This window comes from Choloepus didactylus, chromosome 10 (assembly GCF_015220235.1).
Source record: "Choloepus didactylus isolate mChoDid1 chromosome 10, mChoDid1.pri, whole genome shotgun sequence".
Taxonomy (NCBI): domain Eukaryota; kingdom Metazoa; phylum Chordata; class Mammalia; order Pilosa; family Megalonychidae; genus Choloepus; species Choloepus didactylus.
Window position 1 is genome coordinate 89,558,102 of NC_051316.1, and position 24,081 is coordinate 89,582,182.

The 24,081-nt window shown below is 37.8% G+C and overlaps 1 protein-coding gene across 2 annotated transcripts in view; it reads left to right on the plus strand.

Moving 5' to 3' along the window:
• Positions 1-24,081, plus strand: part of MED27 (mediator complex subunit 27) — a 296,509-nt gene that overhangs the window by 182,845 nt on the left and 89,583 nt on the right. For both annotated transcript variants that reach the window (XM_037851143.1, XM_037851142.1), the window contains exon 4: positions 9,774-9,867. In XM_037851143.1, the coding sequence (XP_037707071.1) occupies positions 9,774-9,867 (94 nt within the window). The remainder of the gene's footprint in view (positions 1-9,773; positions 9,868-24,081) is intronic.

A 24,081-nucleotide genomic window follows, 5' to 3' on the forward strand; every position in this document is an offset into this window, starting at 1 on the left:
TATACAAATATTAGAAATCTCTCTCACAAACTAGAACAAATGTATGTCACTATAACTAGAGGTTAATAATAGAGAGGCATATAGGGAAAAAATATATACTTATTGCAAACTATATACTACAGTTAGTAGTATTTTAACATTCTTTCATCAACAGTAACAAATGTACTATACCAAAACTATGAATCAATAATTGGGGGGGGCCGTGGTTAGGGGTATGGGAGGATGTGAGTTTCCTTTTTTTTTGTCTTTGTTTCTTTTCTGGAGTAGTGAAAATGTTCTAAAAATTGAAAAAAAAAATAATTGTGTTGATGGATGCACAGCTGTATGGTGATGCCATGGGCAATTGATTGTGCACTTTGGATTTTTGGATAGTTGTATGGTATCTGAACAATCTCAATTAAAAAAATCAATTAAAAAAAAACCTACTGATAGAAGAAATCAGAAAACTTGATAAATCTGTTACATGTTTGCAGAAAGCCCTTAGGTTTTTGAGGAAATATTTGTGTGTTATTCCACAAGTCTGCAGTGGGGCAATTGGGCTGAAATACTGAGTGGGTATGAAACATCCTGGTGGTCTGACAGTACAAGGGGCTGCCTTGTGAGGTGGTGAATGAACTCCCAGGTCAAGCTACTCAGAGACAATCAGAGGGCAACAAGGTTTATAGGACCTAAGAAATTAAAGTTAGAAATCTGAGAATGGTATAATAGTTTCTGATGCCCCAGAGATGTTGAGATATTTCAGGCTGAAGTTCAATCCTAAGGAAGCCATTAGCAATGTCCGGAAGAGTCAGTTGAGTTGCAGTGGAAAAACTTGGATCAGAAATCTTTGAGAATATGATGGTAACTGGGAAGCAGGATAGAGAAACAGGATTCTCTTGTTGCTTAAGAGTTAATTATTCTGCTGGAAAATATTGAGGTTAGGAATTTACACTTTTGATTTGAACTAGTGATTTCTAGGAGTCTGTATGTCCAGCCCAGTTCTTGGACCTTCGAACCAGCTCATCAGCCTATTGCTTCAGGAAGTAGAACCAAGCAGCTCTCTGTTTTTGAAGGGCCTCTATAATGTAAACAGGAACAGCAGTCTTTCCAAGTTATTACCCTGCTAACAGGTTGACAGATATGTGCAAATTGTGACTCACTGCTCAATTTGGCACTAAATTAATGTCTTTCAGCACTGCGTCTGCTCAAGTGTAAACTAGTCACCACTGCTGTATTACTGCTTGTTTGCCTGTATTCAAAAGGTAAAAATTAAAGTAATTTGATCCTGCCACAGAATGGAATATAACATATGGTAGAAGTGTAGGAGGAAAGCACGCTGTTCCTACCTGTCCTTAGCCCTACAATAGAAGTGGAGTGAACGCATATTGCAGAGCTGTGTGCAGATTCTGGTAGCGCATACTGTCTTGGGAGGTAGCATTCTGAGAAGTACTGCCAAAGAGGTGGTATGACAAAGACTGCCTCACCAAACTAATCCCCCACCCTCAGCAAAAGGAAAGTGTCATTTTATCTCCAGATTTTTCATTTGAGGTTTCATTTGAGCTTCCCTTATTTCTGTCAAGTCACTAGTGGTGGTATTGCATTTTGAGGGTTGGGTCTATTTGAAAATGAATTGTTTTGGTTTTTGCTTCTAGAATTTTGACACTGTTTTCCTCATTTAAAGATGCAGCTGACTTTCTTTCTCTTTTGGCAAATACTTAATGTCACCTGTAAAAAAGAAATTTGGATCTCCTTTATGTTAGGCATGTGAATGAAAAAGTCTTCTTAAAATTTGTTTGTGCTTAGTAGAATTGTTGAGTTTGCTGAGCTTTATCTAAGACCACCTGTTGAGGAAAGCAACAACAAAACCCATTCCAGACCTCTCTGCTTCCCTATGCCAGCTGCAAATATTTTTCCTTGGAACTATTTTTCTCTTGCCACTGACTTCCCTTGCAAGTTAAGATCTCATAAATAAAGGAATCTAGAAACGGTAAAGAATATTTGTTGTATGCCCATTTAGAATTCTTGCCCTTACTAAAAGCAAGCAAAACCAGGTAGTTGAAACCCTGAAAAACTGCACACCGAGCTTGATTTCTGGCTTTTTACATGACCTGGGATCATCACTTAACCTGCCCATTCCTCTGTTTTCCTAGCTGATTATAAAAGCTAGTTATCCAGAAAGTATTTAGAAGACTTCAAGGTGAAAGGTACAAGAGAGAGCATATTATGATGTTCCTTTTGTACTGAAGTTCTGCATATTCATTTGCATTCTCCTGTCCAGAACTATGATGGCTATTGATTGAGGATCAGTTCAGAAGCCTGCCCTCCTCCATTAGCATATATTTAGCAATGACCTCCATTCACACAGGACAGGGGATTTTTGCTTCCTGCTGAGTCTGAGTTAACTGGCTTTAAACCACACAAATAGATTTCGAGAAGAAATGTGTAAATGCAGAAATGTTTCCAGTGACTTGGTATAAGTTATTGGCATGAAGTTTGTCATGTGTCTTCCTTCATTTCAAGAAACAACAGGCAGTCATGAAAAATGAGTTAATTTCTTCTTTTACTTCTTTTGTAGTATTTAACCTTAGAGCCAAGGCTGTTTAACCATAAGCTGTGAATTTGGGAGAAGACCACAGGAGATGATGTGTCATTTCTTGGTCAGTCTGTCCTTAGCCCTTCAGGAAAGATTGTTGTCTGTACCATTTTTAAAAGCAACAGAATGAGACTTTACTTTTTAGAGATGCCTTCTTACTCTTTCTGTGCAAGTTTGCTTTTTAATGCCATATCCCCATGTTTTGGTCCTTTCTGGAGATGGAAGATAACTGTTTGGTACTGAAATCCTAATGACCATTTCTGTACTTGATGAATACCAAAGTCTCCCTTCAATTTTCTTTGCCCCAGGACAAATACCCTTCAATTCACCGCCAACTCTTCTCATGCATCTCTCCTCTAATCTTCTCATCGTCATTATTTTTTTACCACTGGTCCTCCTATAGTTTTTTTCCTTTCCCTCTTCAAATGGTTTAAAAACTGTGCAATAACATTCTCTAAGTTGATGGGTTAAGCAGTAAGATTACTTTATAACTTTCACAGCTAATATGGCATTATATTGTCTGCTATCCGTTGTGAGTCCCAGGTTTCTGACTAAAATCTATTCATGTTGTGAATGGAGAGCTAATCTCCCTCTTCCTCCCAAGAAAACATACCTTTTATGTGTCTCGGGTTTAATGGGCATGTAATTTAATTTTGTCATTTCCAAATGGAATGATCTTTAATAGATATATATCTTATCAAATGGAAAATACTTAATAGTTTTGCTTCTCAGCTACTGTAGTTTACATTCCCATTTTTTCCATTGTGATTGGATGGTGACCACAAGTGCTTGTCTATTTTATCCTAAATGGATCTGGAGCCAGACATAACTCTTTTTATGCAATGAGTTGGCTTCTTCACAAGGGAAGAATTCATCCTGCTCAGAGAGGGCATCTTTGGCCCCATAGAATTGTTAATAACATAGTAGTAATCATTTTTTAGTAGTAGCCTGATTTGAGTTCTTAGTATGTGTTGGGCACCATGCTAAGTGCTTAAAATCAATTATTATCTGATTTAGTTATCATTAAAACTTAAGAGATATGTGTGCCACTGGGCTAGAAAAACAGGATTCTCTCTTAGAACAATGTTCCAAAGAAAATACTGGAACTGATAGATTGCCTGATATGTTACTCTAATGAGAGAAGTTCTAGAGTCAGTTAGAGAGTTCGAAGATAAAACTGAAATGGAGGATGATGTCATCACTGTGGCAACATAAGACATTCCCAGGAATGTTTTCCCTTAGAGACAGCTAAATAAAAGGGCAGATTCAACTTGCTTGGAATTCTGGAGGACAATAGAGACTGGAAGAAAACTCCACAAATGCTGAATTGAAGGGGTGGGGGGACCCACTGTCCCACACTCAAAATAAGGAGGAAAGAGAGCAGTGTGGATCTGTCAGTCTGGACTGCTCCCCCACACTTGATCCTGAGACACATAGCAGCAGCACTCCAGCCCAGGCATCTTCTGCTATGGTCACTGATCCCAAAACCTTCCACTACAGCAACTTAAAGTCCCATGCACATTCAAGCACAGAAACTTAAGGCCACATTATCTCAAGATAGGGCCTAGAGGTCAGTATGCATGAGCATACAAAGAGGTCCCCAAGAAATAAGAATGACATGTGGTGGATATATTGGCAAGCTGTGTACACTCCCAGCCAAGTCCTAATTGCTGGTGCATGTGAACGAAGAAATGGTTTTGAATACTAAGCCCATTTGGCCCTGTGGGTTGGGATCCCCCAGTGCAGAAGTTACCATAGGCAGAAAAGCTTCATGAAAAGGGGAAAGTGAACCACTGTTAGACAGAGTGGACCCAGGACTGACAGCTGGAGTGAAAAGGTAGCCCAGGTTGCAGGAGAGGAGCTGAGCAAATCATACCTGCTGGGGAGAAAAATTTGTGTAAAAGCAAAGAGGAGAGCCCAGGGTTCCCAGAGGAAGAAGAGAGGAAAGGAAATCCTCTCCTGGAGGGGAAACAGTTGCACATAATACTGTAATCTTAACAATTATTGGGCATGCCCAGGGCATTAAGCAGGTATAGAAAGACCTGAGAAAATCTGAATGGTTAACCATGGGCTGCTCTAATGGTTCAGTGTACATGGGACCAAACATTGAAGAAGAGCATTATTAACACATGGCCAATCTACACTAAAATCCTAGACAAGTGGGAGAAACTGACTTCCAGGCTACAGAATGAGAGAAAATATTTGAAAAACATATATCTGATAAGGATTTAATATCCAGAATATATAAAGAATTCCTACAACTCAATAACAAAAAGACAAAAACCCAATTTAAAAATGAGAAAAAGTCTTGAATAAACAATTTTCTAAAGAAGATATATGAGTGGCCAAAAACTACATGAAAAGATGCTTAACACCATTAGCTAATAGAGAAATGCAAATTGAAACCATAATGAGAGATCATCTTATACCCACTCGAATGGCTACTAGTAAAAAACAGAAAATAAGTGTTAGAGAGGATGTGGAGAAATAGGAACACTCATGGATTGTTGTTGGAAATAAAAAATGATGCAGCCACTATATAGCGGATAGTTTATCAATTCCTCAGAAAGTGAAGTATAGAATTACTATATGACCCAGCAATCCCACTTCTCAGCATATATCCAAAAGAATTGAAAACAGTGACTTTAACAGATGTTTGCACACCTGTGTTCATTGCAGCTTAATTCACAGTAACCCAAAGGTGGAAGCAGCCCTAGTGTCTATCAACAGATGAATGGATAAAGTAAATGGGGTATATACATGCAGTGGAATATTATTTGCCCATAAAGAGGAATGAAGTTCTGATGTGTGCCACAACATTGATAAACCTTGAAGTTATCATGTTGAATGAAATAAGTTAGACATAAAGGGATAAACACTTGAGCTCACTTACATGAAATAAACAGAAACTAGTCACTTATGAAATAAGTGAATAATGTCAGAATAATAAGCAGAATAAAGTCAGAAATCTGTATACAGGTTACCAGGGTCTAGAAGGAGGAGAAGAATGGGGAGTTAATGTTTAATTGGTTCAGAGTTTCATTTTATGGTCATAGAAGAGTTTTGGCAATGGACGATGGTGATGGAAGCACAACTTTGAGAATGTATTTAACACCACTGAATTCTTATTTGAAAAGGCATAAAAAAGGTAAATTTTAAGTTTTATATAAGTTACCACACACAAAAAAACAAAATACAGAGCTAGATAACACAAAGAGTGAACCCTAGTGTAGACAGTGGGCTAAAGTTAATAGCATAATTATAATAATATTGTTTCATCAATTGTACAAAAGTGCCATACTAATGCAAAATTTTAATAATTATGAAAACTATTTGTGTGTGAGGGGGGTATATGGGAACTCTACTTTCTGAATGATTTTTCTGTAAATGTACAACTGCTCTAATAAAAAAATAAATTTTATAAGATTGCAATAGGTACATAGAAAATGAAATCCTATGAAAATCAAAGCAAAACAGAAGTCCAGGAAAAAACAGAGAGCTTACAGGTAAATAAAGATGAGCCACTATGTGGTTCAGCTATTTAAAATATATGCATAGACTTTAGAATGTAAACACCAAATATTTATAAATATAAGCAGAAATTGTGGTATAACGTGAGTTAATTTTAGAGTCCAACCAAGGAAGACAGAAACTACTTCACGTATTTCAAACAGAAGGAATTTAATCCAGGGAGTTGGTTATTCAGGGATTGAGAAACCAAACAAAAGACAGTGAAGCAACCCAGAGTTAAGCAACAACAGAAAGCTGCTGCTATCCCTAGGCTAGAAATACAAAGGGAGGAAGCTGTTTTATTGGAGTCCAGTGGCCAGTAAGATGAAAGAAATAAATTCTGATATCCTGTAGAAAAAAATCAATGGATTATTGACTCGGGCAAGATGGCGGCATAGAGAGGAGTGGAAGCTAAGTAGTCCCCCTGGAACAACTACAAAAAACCAGAAACAACTAGTAAATAATCCAGAATAACTGCGGGGGGACAAACGAGACCATCCATTCATCATACACCAACCTGAATTGGGAGGAATGCCTGAGAACACAGCATAAAATCTGTAAGTAAAACCTGCGGAACCAGGTCGGGAGACCCCCTCCCCCATAGCCCGAGCTGCAGAGCCGCGTGGTGCCACAGAGAAGCTCTCTCCCAGTGGGCGAATACAGCTCAGCTGAGCTCCAACTGGGGTTTTAAGTAGCGACTGTGAACTGCTCACTACAGGTACGCAGCCCCCAAAAACAGACAGAGGCTTTGGGTGACGACTGACCTGGGAGAGCCGGAGGGTTGCCTTGGACTGGGTCTGAAGGGGACTATCTGTTTCTTTTTTGGCTCAGTGGAGAAAGCCCCAGTCATTTTCAGTTTCCAGGGTTGTGACTCTGGGAAGGGTGGAGACAGCACAAGCAGAGAGCGAGACCATTGAAATACTAATGACCTCCACCTGAGGGGTCTGTGTTCTCTAGGAGGAAAGGGGTGGGGCCCTTTCCATTCAGAACCAGACCCCAGAGCCTGGGGGAACACGGCCATACCGTCAAGAATTATAGGCTAACAGGCGTCACCTGCTGGGCAGAAAAGCACAGTGACCCAAGGCATCAAAGGGTGGAGCAATTTTCTAAGACACACCCTCAGGGAAACCAGATACTGAATATTTCTTCCCTCTGGGACCTGAGCCTGTTCTGGTCTGGGAAAACCTGATTTGGATAACCAAGGAAACCATGCCTAGACAACAGAAAATTACAACCTACACTAAGAAAAACAAAGTTATGGCCCAGTCAAAGGAACAAACGTACACTTCAACTGAGATAACAGGAATTTAAACAACTAATGCTAAATCAATTCAAAAAGTTTAGAGAAGATATTGCAAAAGAGATAGAGGCTGTAAAGGAAGCACTGGACATGTATACGGCAGAAATCAAAAGTTCAAAAAACCTACTAGTAGAATCTATGGAAATGAAAGGCACAACACAAGAGATGAAAGACACAATGGAAACATACAACAGCAGATCTCAAGAGGCAGAAGAAAACACTCAGGAACTGGAGAACAAAACACCTGAAAGCCTACACGCAAAGGAGCAGATGGAGAAAAGAATGAAAAAATATGAGCAACGTCTCCGGGAACTCAAGGATGAAACAAAGTACATGTACGTATCATTGGTGTCCCAGAAGGAGAAGAGAAGGGAAAGGGGGCAGAAGCAATAATAGAGGAAATAATTAATGAAAATTTCCCATCTCTTATGAAAGACATAAAATTACAGATCCAAGAAATGCAGCATACTCCAAACAGAAGAGATATGAATAGACCTATGCCAAGACACTTAATAATCAGATTATCAAATGCCAAAGACAAAGAGAGAATCCTGAAAGCAGCAAGAGAAAAGCGATCCATCACATACAAAGGAAGCTTAATAAGACTATATGCGGATCTCTCAGCAGAAACCATGGAGGCAAGAAGGAAGTGGTGTGATATATTTGAGATACTGAAAGAGAAAAACCGCCAACCAAGAATCCTGTATCCAGCAAAGCTGTCCTTCAAATATGAGGGAGAGCTCAAAATATTTTCTGACAAACAGACAATGAGAGACTTTGTGAACAAGACACCCGCCCTACAGGAAATACTAAAGGGAGCACTACAGGGTGATAGAAGACAGGAGTGTGTGGTTTGGAACACAGTTTTGGGAGATGGTAGCACAACAATGTAAGTACACTGAACAAAGGTAACTATGAATACGGTTGAGAGAGGAAGATGGGGAGCATGTGAGACACCACAAGAAAGGAGGAAAGATAACGACTGGGACTGTGTAACTTGGTGAAATCTAGAGTATTCAACAATTGTGATAAAATGTACAAATATGTTCTTTTACGAGGGAGAGCAAGCAAATGTCAACCTTGCAAGGTGTTAAAAATGGGAAGGCATTGGGGGAGGGATGCAATCAGCATAAACTAGAGACTGTAACTAATAGAATCATTGTATTATGCTTCCTTTAATGTAACAAAGGTGATATACCAAGGTGAATGCAGATAAGAGGGGGGGATAGGGGAGGCATGTTAGACACTTGACATTGGTGGTATTGTCTGATTCTTTATTCTACTTTGATTTAAGGTTATTTTTCCTTTTGCTGCTTCCTAGCTGTCATTTTTTTGTTTCCTCTTTCTTTTGCCTCTCTACCTTCTATGACTCTCCCTCCTGCCTTGTGGAAGAAAGGTAGATGCTCTTGCTTAGTATGAGCAGAATGTTCAATTAGGATGAACTTAAATGTTTGTAAATGAACAGGGGTGTTGGTAGCAAGATGTGAGAATAACTAGCAGTGCCGAATGGTGTGTGAATGAGGTGGAAAGGGGAAGCTCAGAGTCATATATGTCACCAGAAGGAAAGTTGGAGGTCAAAAGATGGAAATGTATAAAACTGAATCCTATGGTGGGCAATGTCCATGATCAACTGTACAAATACTAGAAATCACCTCATGAACCAGAACAAATGTATGACAATATGATTAGAAGTTAATAATAGAGGGGCATATAGGGAAGAACTATATACCTATTACAAACTATATACTACAGTTAGTAGTATTTCAACATTTTTTCATAAACAGTAACAAACGTACTATATCAATACTAGGAGTCAACAACTGAGGGGGGTTGGTTAGGGATAGGGGAGGTTTAGAGTTTCCTTTTCTTTTTTTCTCTTTTCATCTTTCACTTTATTTCTTGTCTGGAGTAATGAAAAGTTTCTAAAAATTGAACGAAAATTAAGTGTGATGGATGCACAGCTGTATGAGGGTACCCAGGGGCAAGTGATTGTACACTTTGGATCTTTGGATAATTGTATGGTATCTGAACAATCTCAATAAAAATGAAAAAATAAATAAAAATAAATAAAAATAAAAAATAAAATAAAGTAAAAAATCAATGGGTTATGCCTAAAAATGAAAACTCAAGAACTAGCATTAAAAACACAGTATTTAGAAAAATGGAGGTAACTACCAAAAGAAATGTCTAAAATATGGTCACTTCTGGGAAGGCAAGGGGAAGAACAGGGGACTAGTGGTTTTTGTTTACAAAAAAAAAATAGTTAACTATTTAAAAATGTATTGCATTGATAAAAATTAAATTTGAAAGAAGTCTTTAGCAAACTGTAGATGTTTATTTCTTTGAATAAGGCTCTAGTTCATACAAGTATGTTTCTTTTTTTCCACTTAGATATGTTGATGATGTGATTAGCCGCATTGACAGGATGTTTCCTGAAATGTCAATCCACTTATCCAGACCCAATGGAACTTCAGCAATGCTACTGGTAAGATCTTGCTTGACCTATTTACAGAGAACTATGGAAGGAAATTGTCCTCAAGATTAACTCTCTGGTTCTGTTTTGTAGGATCTATAAAATGGAAATTAAATCCCAGTTTGATAGTTAGTAGCATATTTCTCTTTACAGGCATTCTGTAGCCAGAAAGTTTACATGTTGAAACCTTGTCTTTGAACCAAATTGCAGACCCCATCAAAGAGCTAACCAGAGCTGTAAGTTAGTTCATGGTACAAACCTCCTAAATATTGTATTGGTGAATCTGTTTTATATTGTCCCAAAGAGATGGTGCTCAACTACTGTATCCTGCAAAGAGAACATCCCCTTAAAACAAAACCAGTTCTGTGGAAATCAACTATAAAACCCATATGTGTTTGTAAAAAGCTTTCTGAAACCTCATCATTGATGACGTGTTTCTGATGTTGGTTTGCTCTGAGCAGTTTTGCCATTTGTTGCACATGTTTGCGTGAATTTACCAAAGAAAGTTACAATTTGGAAATATAGTGGAATAGAAATGCTAAAATATATTAATTAGAAATGTATAAAGCCTTCAGTGATGGAGAAGCTTTTCTAATGGTCTGTGTAATAAAATGTACTTGAAGAACATTTACATGAATATAGATAACAAGGAGCCACCATGTTTCGCAGAAAGCAAATTTAGTAAGAGCAGTGATTTTTGATGGGGAGCAGAGATATGAGGTTCAGGACTGAGTGCTTTGTTTGTTTTTTACATCTAGTTGATTGCTGCTGCTTTGAGGCCTAATGTGAACTTGCCATATTTTAGCATTTTACTTTTGTAAAATCTTGTAAATAGCCAATCTCCCAGGATAAGTTACTATTCATTCAAGCCATTCATTTTAGGAGAGCAGACTTATGTGTATGTGTGTGTGTTTCTCTTAGGCAAGAAAAAATTGTGGGCCTATTAAATGTGATACTTCATTGTGAGAAAAAAACTAGTGAAGCTCATCTGGGTAACATGCTACTTTTCTTCACTTTAAGATTACTTTGGTTAAAAAACGAAGAGTGAGATAATACAATATTATTTTAATACAAAAAGAAGACATCACTCTATATGTAGGGTATATCTGTATACAGAACATGAAATATTTTCTGCCTCAGTTAAACATACAAATTGTCTAAATTTTAAGATCTTCAGGACCCAGCAGCCAAAACATAAATCCTGCTTTCAGCTTACTTGACAGAGACCAAACAATTAATGAAGATAAAAATGGAAGCATCCTCAGTGAAATAAATTTGTTCAAACTATTTCTGGGTCATTGAGCTTCCATTTCATGATGAAGGTAGGTATTTGGCATTGAAGGGAACAAGCAGAGGAAATAGGATTATAGGTAAACAGGTCTAAGATATTAAGAGTTACTTCCACCTGAGAAAGCAGACATTTATTTCACATTGACCGGTCAGCCCAGTCTGCATTCTCATGGTGCTTCTGTTTTAATAGACTGGGAGAGTTTAGAGGCTCAATTCAAGGGAAGAGTCTCATTTTATAAATACCATTTTGCACCCATGAGTGGCTAATTCGGATCCATATCCATCTACCTAACTAGTTGTTACCTTCTATAGGTAACACGAATTCACATGGGATGGTACTTATTTATAAGAACAGTATTGGAAAATCTGATTCAGAATCAAATTGCTAGGTGAATAATCCCTCTTAAGAAGTAGAACATACCAATGTGTCCTCCCCGCCAAGCCCTGCCTCTCCATCCAAGGGCCACCACCATGCTGATAATCATTCCCTTCTCTTCCTTTTTTTAAAAAAGATCATTATATTTTTAAAATTATTTTTATAATGTATATATAACAAAATTTGCCATTTTAACCATTTTTTAATTCAGTTTTATTGAAATATATTCACTTACCATACAATCATCCATATTCAATCAGCTGTTGACGGTATGATCATATAGTTATGTGTTCATCACCACAATATTTCTGAACATTTTCCTTACATCAGAAAGAATAAGAATAAGAATAAAAAATAAAAGTGAAAAAAGAACACCCAAACCATCCCCCCATCCCACCCTATTTGTCTTTTAGTTTTTATCCCCATTTTTCTACTCATCCATCCATACACTAGATAAAGGGAGTGTGATCCACAAGGTTTTCACAATCACGCTGTCACCCCTTGTAACCTACATTATTATATAATCGTCTTCAGGAGTACAGAAGACGGGTTGGACTTTGGTAGTTCCAGGTATTTACTTCTAGCTATTCCAGTACATTAAAACCTAAGAGGTGTTCTCTATATAGTGCATAAGAACGTCCACCAGAGTGACCTCTCAACTCCATATGAAATCTCTCAGCCACTGAAACTATCTCGTCTCATTTTGCGTCCCCCTTTTGGTCAAGAAGATACTCTCAGTCCCATGATGCCAGGTCCAGATTCATCCCCGGGAGTCATATCCTGCATTGCCAGGGAGATTTACACCCCTGGGAGTCGGGTCCCACGTTAGTGGGGAGGGCAGTGAGTTCATCTATCGAGGTGGCTCAGTCAGTTAGAGTATTAAGCATTTTTTAATGCACAGTTCAGTGGCAGCAATTACTTTTACAGTGTTGTGCTACATCACCACCTTCCATTACTAAAACTTTTCTACCACCTAGGACCAAAACTCTTTACCCTTGAAGCAGTAACTCCCCACTCTCCCTCTCCTCAGCTCCTGGCAAACTCTAATCTACTTTCTGTCTCTGTGAATTTGCTAATTCTAGATATTTCATATAAGTGGAATCATACAGTATTTATCCTTTTGTGTCTGGTTTATTGCACTTAGCATAATGTTTTCTAGGTTCAGGCATGTTGTAACATGTATCAGAACTTCTTTTAGTTACCTGGCTGTTAAGTCAAATACCATGCAATGGATTGGTTTAAACAATGGAAACTTTTTGACTCGTGTTTGAGGTGAGAAGTCCAAAATCAAAGCATCAACAAAGCATTGCTTTCTCCCAGAAGACTGTGACATTCTGGGGCTGGCTGCCAGCAGTCCTTGGTCCTTGGCTTTTTACATGGCAGTACACATGGCAGTCTCTCCTGGCTTCTCTGAGTTCCATTGACTTCTGGCTGCTCCCCACTGTGTCTTTCTATCTGTCTATGTGGCCTTCTCTATAAGTCCTTCAGTAATAGGATTAAGACCCATCCTGATTCGGTTAGGCCACACCTTAACTGAAGTAGCCTCATCAAAAGGTCCTACTTAGAATGGTTCACACACACAGAAATGGATTAAGTTTAAGAACATATTTTTCTGGGTTTCATGGTTCTAAGCCACCACAGAACTTCAATCTTTTTTATGGCCAAATAGTATTCCATCATATGGATATACTACTTTTTGTTTATTCATGAACATCTGGGTTGTTTCTGCCTTTTGGCTATTGTGAATAAAGCTGCTATGAACATTAGTGTTCAAATATCAGTTTGAGTCCTTGTTTTCAGTTTTTTGGGGTATATACCTAAGTAGAATTTCTGGGTCATATGGCAGTTATGTATTCAACTTTTTGAGGAACTGCCAAACTGTTTTCCACAATGGCTATACCATTTAACCTTCCTGCCAGCAGAGTATTAGAGTTCCAGTTTCTCCACATCCTCACCAACATTTGTTGTTTTCCTTTTTGTAATTAATAGCCATCCTTGTTGTGTGTGAAGTGATATCTGTAGTTTTGATTCATATTTCCCTAATGGCTATGATGTTGAGCATCTTTTCATATTTTTATTAGCTATTTGTGTATCTTCTTTGGAGAAATGTCTATTTAAGTTCTTTGCTCATTTTTTGATTGGGTTGTTTATCTTTTGGTTGTTGAGTTGTAGGAGTTCTTTATATACTTTGGATATTAAACCTTTATCAAATATACGATACCCAAATATTTTCTCCCATTTTGTAGGTTCTTTTCACTTTCTTAAAACTTCTATTGACACACAAAAGTTTCTAATTTTGATGAAGTCCAATTTATCTATTTTTTTTCTTTTCTTGCTCATACGTTTGGTGTAAAGTCTAAGAAACCACTGACAATGTTTCCCTATGTTTTATTCTAGGATGTTTTATTTAGCTAGTATATTTATGTCTTTGATCCATGTCGAGTTAATTTTTGTATGCTTTGTGGTAGGGGTCCAGTTTCATTCTTTTGCATGTGAATATCCAATTTTCCAAGCACCATTATTCAAGAAACTTTTCTTTCCCCACTGAGTGGACTTGGTACCCTTGTCAAAAATCAATTGGCAGTAGATGTATGAGTTTATTTCTGAACTCTCAATTCTATTTCATTTGTCTGTCTGTCTTATGTGAGTACCACACTGTTTTGATTATTGTAACTTTGTAATAAATGTTGAAATCAGGAAGCATGAGTCTTCCAACTTTGTTCTTTTTCAAGACAATTTTGGCTATTCATGGCCCCTTGGCATTCCATATGAATATGATAATTGGCTTTTCGATTTCTGCAAAGAAGGCTCTTAGAATTTCGATCAGGATTGGATTAAATCTGTAAATTGTGTAGTTTTGACATCTTAACAATATTAAGTCTTCCAATCCATGAACCCAAGATGTCTTTCCATTTATTTAGGTTTTCTTTAATTTCAGCAGTGTTTTGTAATTTTCATTGCATAAGTCTTTTACATCCTTGGTTAAATTTTATTCCTAAATATTTAATTCTTTTAGATGCTATTATAAATAGAATTGTTTTCTTGATTTCTTTTTCAGGTTGTTCATTACTGGTATATAGAAACACAACTGATTTTTGTTTTATGATGTCATACTTGGCCACTTTGCTGAATTTGCTTTATTATCTCTGATTGCTTTTTTGTGGATTCTTTGGGACTTTTTTCTGTATAAAATTATGTCATCTGTGAATAGAGATAGTTTTCCTTCTTCCTTTCCAATTTGTATGCCTTGCATTTCTTTTTCTTGCCTAAATGCTCTGCCTAGAACTTCCAGTACAATGTGAATAGCAGTGGTGTGAAAGCATGCATCCTTGTCTTGTTTCTGATTTAGAGGAAAGCTTTCAGTCCTTAACGATTGAATATGATGTTAGCTGTGCGTTCTCTTCCTTTTTTAGATGTAATTTTACCACGTACATATGTATCCCCTATACAATGTATTATTTAGTTTGGTGGTCTTGAGGTTTTATAAAAATGGTATCATACTGTGCAGATTATAGAGATGTATCTATGTTGTCGGTTGTATTCATAGTTTAATAATTCTCATTTTTATATAAGTCATTCTGTGATCTTACATACTTTATTCTTTCTCTTATCAATATATATTTGGTTGTTTCCAATTTTTCTGTTTAAATAATATTGGCAGAGCATTCTTGCACATGTACCAGAATAAAATTTTTCTACTTTGACCCAAAGTCATGGAACCAACGCAGGCCCCTGTCTGAGCGGGAAAAAGTGGAGTGTTGGAAACAGTGTGAGCAGTTGGTTTCCTAAATCTAGTGAGAGGAGTGATGGATGCCCACATGGTGTATACAAGGGTCCAGAAATGGCTTAGGTTACATGGATTGGGTTCCATGATCAGAGGAGTCACTGATTTTGTTGCTGTTGTAGATCTCTTCAGTTTTGGGTTTGTGCTTTGAGTAGTTTTTTTCATTGTTTGAGTACCTGTACAGGAAAACAGTTTAAAGTCATTGGAACTCCTCCAGAATATTCTGTGAACAAAAGTCAGGTTTTGGTGATCTTTTTTGGGGGGTTTCTCCTTCATCGGTCACTGCCAAGAAGCATCAGAGTGCTTTAGAAGTATAGTGATCTATAATCGAGAGCCCCAGTCCATTATCAACAGTTTCTTCATGATATAGAAGGGGAAAAGAGGAAATGGCAACTACCAAATTGGTGATTTTTGAGGCTTCTATATTAGGTGATTGAGGTCAGTTTGGCTTACCTAAAGCTGGATCAGCTTTTCTTGTTGGCCTGGAGGCACCAGGGCTTCAGAGCACATCAAAAACTTTAGACTTGGTCACCTTCCACGCAGGAACTGGGTTTGACTTGTGTATCCTGTTCTTGCACATGAACCAACAGATATTATATGCATAAGAGATGGGATGAGAGGAGGGACGGGAGGACAAATAAGTGCTTAATAAATATTTGCTGAGTATATGAATGACAAAAAGAAAACACTTTTATTTTTATATTTATCAGTTTATCCATATTGGTTGTAATGGGGACCTCCTCTTTGGCTATTCAAGGGAAAAGGAATAAGGCATCCTGTTCTCATTCTTTGAAGAGATGAGCTCAGTTATCCAAAAATAAATCTAGCTATGTTGATATTTAGTTTCAGTTAATCTACCACCTAACATGCCATTATTAATTTTCTTCAAACAGTCAAAATATTGTAAGAGCTTAACTGAGTCAGAGACTGGAACAAGCAGCTGGCTTCTTTTGGCATTTAAAATATTATCTACAATTTTGACTGATCCACTAGTCATAAAAATGTAAAAAAAGAAGAAAAAAGATGAAACATCAACCATGGTATTTTGACATTTACAAATTAATCTTTATGTGCTATTTGAATTTATGAGATAAATTCATTTATCAGTCTTTTTAAATCTACATTCAACTAACCTTCAATTTCTTTTGACATATTCATGTTATGCTTTTGAATGACACTTCTTTTTAAAACCATTTAGACATGTTATCTCATTTTACTCTACTCTAAGCTCTGTGAAGTAAGGAAAGACTTGGTCAGCTAAACTGCCTTGATTTCTTCACCGGGTTTATTAGTTCCCAAACTTTAGCAGACCTAAAAATTACCATATAGTTTGTGAGGAATGCGTATTCCTGCAGGCACCACAGAAATTTTGATTCACTGGGTCTGGGATAGGGCTCAAGAGCTGCATTTCACAGGTACTGCCAACTGAATCTCAGGTAAATCTGGGTACCACATTTTTGAGAAACATGAAGTTAAACCTGTTGTTCCCTTGGAGTCCCAGTGAAGGCTGTCCTTTTTGGTAAATCTCAGCCGTGATGTCAAACTGTTTTATGATGTATGTTGCTAAAGCATTCATATATTTATTCATTAATTAGTTCCAGAGCATCAGGAGATGTAGGCATGGTTCTGGGTGCTGTTCATCACTGAATCACTAACCAAACAGTTGCTCAGTGATGGAAAAGATTATAGTATGGAAAACAAACAGGAAACAACCAAATTGTTGCAAATATGAGGTGAGATGAGTATAGACAGGGAGCGAGTCGGGGAGGGGATGGGGAATTAAACAGGATAAGGGACTGGAAAAATGACAGAGGGTGCTGTTGGGGAGGGAAGGGGGGGTGGGGTCACTGAAGCCCTCTGTGAGTAGAGACCCATTACAGTGAGGCAGTGAGCTCTGTTGGGAACAGATTTCAGGAGTGGCACAGTGCAAGTGCAAAAGACCGTAGCCTGAGGAGTTACCTGTACAGACAAAACCAAGGAGGCCAAGATGGCTGGAAGTGCTGGGAGCAAAGAGAAGAGAGAAAGGAGATGTGGCTGCAGAAGTTGTTAGGAACCAGACTCCTGCCTGACAGGCTGTGGGTAGTTCTCAGGATTGGTTTTCTTTAACCTTGTGGGTAGGTCAGGATTGTTTTTTGTTGTTGTTGTTTGTTTTTAACTTCAGGTTTACAAATCAGATTAATCATAATCCTTGGTTCATGGCACACTGCCATCATTGATCCAGGCATGGCCCTTTCAGATTTATTTATTTAGTAATATAATGAACCCATGAACCTGGGTTCTATGATCAGAGGATTCACTGATTTTTTTCTCAATCCAAGAGCCAAAACATTTGCAGCCTTGGGGCAAATGAGTTTCCCCCCTGTCCCATCCCTCTACCTCTACCCCACAAGGAACTATTACCCTTCCCTTTGTTTATCATTTTCTTCCCTTTTTATTAAGGGGGTGAGGGGTGGTTATCACATGTATTTATTTGTATGCCTAAACAATATATTCCTTAATTTTGCTTGTGTTTTCATTTAATTTTTTCTAAAAGGTATGTTATGTTCAGGGACTTAATTTTTTCACTCAACATTTTTTACTAAATTCATTCAAATTGTTTGTTTAGCTGTAGTTTATTCATTTTTGCTGATATGAAGTATCCCATTATATGAATATATCCTAATTTTATTTACCCATTTTTCTGACATTGGTCATTTGATTTCTTTTGGTGGATTTTTGTTGTTGTTTTGATATTGTTATGAACAGTCCTGTTCTGAACATTCTTGTTCATATCCCTTGGTACCTGTGCTGGTTTGGATGTATTATGTCCCCCCTCAAAGCGCCATTATCTTTGTTGCAGTCTGTGTGGGCAGAAAACGTATTGGTGTTGATTGGGTTGGAGACTTTTGATTGGATGGTTCCGTGGAGCTATGATCACTCAGCTGTGGGCAGATCTTTCACTGGATAATTTCCATGGAGGTGTGGCCCCGCCCATTCAGCATGGATGGGCCTTGATGAGTTTACTGGAGCACTATATGAGCTCTGACAGAAGGAATGAGCTTGCTACAGCCAAGAGGGACACTTTGAAGAACATACTGGAACTGAGAGAGGAGCTTCAGCTTACAGAGAGATTTTGGGGATGGCCTTTGAAAGCAGACTTTTGCTCTGGATAAGCTAAAAGAGGACAAACGCCCCAAGAGCAACTAAGAGTGACATTTTTGAGGAGCTGAAGCTTAGGGAGGAATGTCCTGGGAGAAAGCCATTTTGAAACCAGAACTCCAGAGTAGACACGAGCCACATGCCTTCCCAGCTAACAGAAATTTTCCAGGAGCCATTGGCCATCCTCCAGTGAAGGTACCCAATTGTTGATGTGTTACCTTGGACACTTTATGGCCTTAAGACTGTAACTGTGTAACCAAATAAATCCCCTTATTATAAAAGCCAATCCATTTCTGGTGTTTTGCATTCTGGCAGCATTAGCAAACTAGAATACCCACATGTTAATGTTTCTCTCGGCTCTACCCCTAGATGTGGAACTGCTCGATTTAGGGAAGTGGTTCTCAACTGGGAGTGATCCACCCCCCACAACGGACATTTGTCAATGTCTAGAGATGTTTTTATTGAGACAGCTTGGAGGAGGGAGGTGTTGCTAGCATCTAGTGGGTAGAGGCTAGGTGTTCTGCTAAACATCTTATAATGAACAGGAAAGACCATCATATCAAAGAATTATCTGGTCCAAGGGTTAAAAGTACAGAGATTGAAAAATCCTGATGTAGGGTATGCAAATGTTAACTTCCCATTATAATGCCAAAATGTTTTCCTAAACAGTTACAATAATTTACACTCCCACCAACATTTCTGCAGAGGTAAAAAAGATTCTCCTAAACATATGAAGACTTAGATAATAAATTTAATGTTATCTTTTAGTAATTTCTAACAACCATCGAGTGCTAAAATTCTGTGATGTTACAGTAATAATCACCTTTGGAATTTATACTCATTTTAACATTTATGTCACTGCATGTAATATTGGAATTCTTTGTTAAATGCTTTCAGATGCCGTTTTACAAGCTTTATAAAAAATATCACAGTTGTTATAGTTCTTCATTTTTGACACACACACATTATTTTAACCAAAGCTGGCTCCAAAAGAGACTAGTTCCCAAAAACCACATCCATTCTTTAAGGCAGCAGTTCTCAAATATGTTCTGGGAACAAGGGGTTGCAGAAACTCTTTTAAGGAGGTACATAAGGGCAAATATTCTTAAGGTAATACTAAGATGTTATTCTCCTTTATGCTCTAATTCATTCAAGAGTTTACAGTGGAGTACAAATATCTATCTGACTCCCTGCTTTCAATTCTTGTGACTATATACCTAGGAGTGGAATTGCCAGGTCATGTGGTAATTCTGTTTAACTTTCTGAGGAACTGCCAAACTCTTTTCCACAGCACCTGCACCAGTTTACATTCCCACCAACAATGTACAAGGTTTCCTGTTTCTCCACATCTTCTCCAATGCTTTTTATTTTCAGTTTTTTTAATAATAGCCATCCTAATGGGTATAAATTGGCACTTCATTGTAATTTTAATTTGCAATTCTTTAATGCCTAATGATATTGAGCATCCTTTCCTATACTTAAAGGTCATTTGAATATCTTCTTTGGAGAAATGTCTGGTCAGATTGTTGGCCCATTTTTCAAATTGGGTTGTTTGTCTTTTGTTGTTGAGTTGCAGGGTTCTTTTTATATTCTGAATATTAAACCCTTATCAGATACGTGTTTCCAAATATTTTCTCCTGTTCTGTTGGTTGTCTTTTCACTTTCTTGATTATGTTCTTTGATGAACAAAAGTTTTAAATTTTGATGAAATCCATTTTATTTTGTTGTTGTTATATATGCTTTTGGTGTAAAATCTAAAAGTTCGTTGCAATTACTCCATTAGTTGCTTTTTTGTAGTGTACCATTTTGAGTCCCCTTTCTTTCTTTTTCTCTGTATTTTTTAGTTATTTTCTTAGGGATTATCTTTGTAATTGCAATTAGCATCTTAAACCAATAACAACCTAGTTCCAATAGTATACAAACTTTCTACTCCTGTATATCTTCTTCCCTCCCCCTTTATATTGTCCTTGTCTCAGATTACATCTTTGTAACATTGTACACCCATTATCATAGATTTAAAATGTTATTTTATTTTCCTGCTTAGACATATGAGGGTAAAGACAGTTGACAAACTAAGAAAGGACAATAATACAGGATTTTACGTTTACTTATGTGTAGTTACTTTTACCAGTGTTCTTTATTTCTTCTATGGCTTCAACTTACCGTCTAGTTTCTTTTTATTTTGGACTGAAGGACTCCCTTTAGCATTTCATGTAGGGTATGTCTTCAGGTAACAAACTCTTTCAGCTTTTATTTATCTATTAATATTTTAATTTCTCCTTCATTTTTTGAAAGATAATTTTGCTGGAAATAGAATTCTTGGTTGACAGTTTTTTTCATTAAGGACTTTAAATATGGCATCCCACTGCCTTCAGGCCTCCGTGGTTTCCACTGCTAATCTTATTGGGGATCTTTTGTATATGACAAGTTGCTTCTTTCTTGAGGTTTGCAAAATCCTCTCTTTGTCTTTACATTTTGACAATTTCGCTCTAATGTGCCTTGATGTAAATCTCTTAGAATCTATCCTGCTTGGAGTTCACTCAGCTTCCTGGATGTGTATATTCATGTCTTTCATCAGATTTGGGATGTTTTTGGCATTATTTCTTTGAATACTTTTTCTGCCTCTTTCTTTCTCTTGCCTTTCTGGGACTTCAGTGATGCGTATGTTGGTACACTTGATGGTGTCCCACAGGTTCCTCAGGCTCTGTTCACTTTTCTCCTTTTTTTTTTTTCCCCTTTCTATTCCTCACACTGGATAATTTCAATTATCTTGTCTTCAAGTTCGCTGATCCTTTCTTCTACCAATTCAAAACTCACCCAAGTCTGTTACCTCTCACCCAATTACTACATCAACCTCCCAACTGACCTCCCTGCTTCTCCCCTGCCTCGTGGCAGTCTGTTCTCCAGACAGAGCCGGACTCTTTTAAAAGGAAAGTCAAGTCATGTAACTTTTTTGCCCAGAACCTTAAGGCTCTGCATTTCCCTTGGAGTCAAAGCTCTGTCCTTGTAATGGCTCATCCATCATCTGCTTGTGCCCTACTTTCCTGATCCCTCTGATTCTGCCCCTAATATTCTCCTCTTCCTCTCCCCTCACTTTGCCTTTTGGTATCCCCAGGCTTTACTCCTTGCATCCTTCAAGGTTTTGCTTCATGTCCCTTCTCAGTGAGACTTGTCCTGACCATCATGTGCAATACCTCCCCACTCCTTAGCTCCTTAAACATTCTTTATATTTTTTAATAGTACTTATCACTTTTTAGCCTAGTTTATGGTTTCCTTCTCTATTCTGTTTATTGACTGTTGTCTCTTTCCTCTAGAAAGACTGTAAACACCGCAAGAGCAGGAATCTTATATGTTTTGTTCACCAATGTGTCCCAAGCCCTTAGAACAGTGTCTGGCACATAGTAGGTGTTCAATAATTATTTGTTGAATGAATTAATGAATATGTTTATAGGTACAAAGATATATAAATGTAAATATTATATGTAAATATCTGTAGATATAAATGAAAAGATTTTCTTTAAAATACTAAGATGAGCTATAAAGAATGATAATTATTGAGACTACAATACAGGCTATGTGCAATCCTGTTTTTGAAGGAAGTGAACGTATACCTGTTGAAAGTTCATTTGTAAACCATCTAGAAGACATATATTTACTCACTGTGATTAGAGTGGTGATTATTTCATTGGGGAAACAGTGGGCTTAGTTCTTTTACTTTCTGCTTAAAACACGTTTATTTGATTTATTTTACTATAATCATGCATTATTTTAAGAATGGAAATTTATAAAAGAAAAATTATCCTTTCAAATATAAAAGGTACTGGGTAAATAAATTCTGGCCTGTTATTGAAGATTTCTTTAGTGAGTTTGTTTAATAAGAGCTTTCTCTGTGCTAGGCATGGTACTCAGTTCTTAACATGTGCGTTCTCCCTCAGCCTCCCTTGGAACCCTAGGAGGTAAGGTGGCATTATCCCCATTTTCTAAATAAAAAAGCTGGGGCTTGAAGAAGCTCAAAGTCACACGGTTACTAAGTGTCAGGGTGATGATTTGAACCCAAGTCTCACTGGCTCAAGAGCTCAAATTTTATCGATTTTTTTTTTTTTTTTTAATTTACTTTAAACTATCAGGATATTGTCAAGTTCTTTTCTAGCCATGAAATATGTCCCTGGATTGTTCCTGGTTTTTCAGGATGCTACTTTCCTGACCCCCACTGCCGTTAGAGTATCCAGCTTCCTTATTGCCAGAGATGATCCTAGGACTGGGCAAACCAAGAATGGGAAACTATACTAGGGACACAGGTCATGGTGACTCATTAATTTTTCTGGACCCACTTGATTCTGAGGTTTCTTAGGCGATATATGTGCAGTGCTTCTATCTAAGAATGTACTCTAAAGCCATATTTGGCTTTATCTTTCTGAGACAAGTGATTTCAAGTTCTATGTAGATATGATGTTCTGTTAAAACATAAAAGTATCATTTTGTGGGAATTCCCTATCCTATTCCTACTTCATTGTTCTGGTTTGCTAATGCTGCCGGAATGCAAAACACCAGAGATGGATTGGCTTTTATAAAAGGGGGTTTATTTGGTTACACAGTTACAGTCTTAAGGCCATAAAGTGTCCAAGGTAACACATCAACAATTGGGTACCTTCACTGGAAGATGGCCAATGGCGTCCAGAAAACCTCTGTTAGCTGGGAAGGCACGTGGCTGGCATCTGCTCCAAAGTTCTGGTTTCAAAATGGCTTTTTCCCAAGATGTTCCTCTCTAGGCTGCAGTTTCTCAAAAATGTCACTCTTAGTTGCACTTGGAATATCTGTCCTCTCTCAACTTCTCCAGAGCAAGAGTCTGCTATCAGCGGCCGTCTTCAAACTGTCTCTCGTCTGCAGCTCCTGTGTTTTCTTCAAAGTGTCCCTCTTGGCTGTAGCTCCTCTTCAAAATGTCACTCTCAGCTGCACTGAGTTCCTTCTGTTTGTCAGCCCATTTATATGGCACCACTGATCAATGGGTGGGGCCACGCCTCCATGGAAATATCTCAGCAGAGTTATCACCTACAGTTGGGTGGGGCACATTTCCATGCAAACAACCTAATCCAAACGTTCCAACTTAATCCCCACTAATATGCCCCACAAGACTGCATCAAAGAATATGGCTTTTTCTGGGGGACATAATACATTCAAACCAGCACATTCCATCCCCTGGACCCCAGAAAAACATATTCTTTCCAAATACAAAATACATTCATCCCATCACAATATCAGAAAAACTTACATCATTTCAGTAACAATAGTTAAGTACGAAAGTCCATCAAAATCAATTACAGGCGTGGTCAGTTCTAAGGCATAATTTTCCTTTAGCTGTGGATCTGTGAACTTAGAACAAGTTATGTGCTTCCAATATACAAAGGAGGGACATTCATAGGATAAACATTCCCATTGCCATAGGGAGAAACAGTAAGGAAAACAGGGTTAACAGGACCGAAACAGTTCCTAAAACCCACAGGACAAACTCCATTAGATTTCAAAGTCTGAGCGTCATTAACAGAATGACACTGCATTCTTGGGGCTTGAGAAACTGGGAGTCTAACCCTTCCTAAGGGCCTTTGCGGCAGCCCTTTCCTCTCCAAACGCTGTGGTGAGT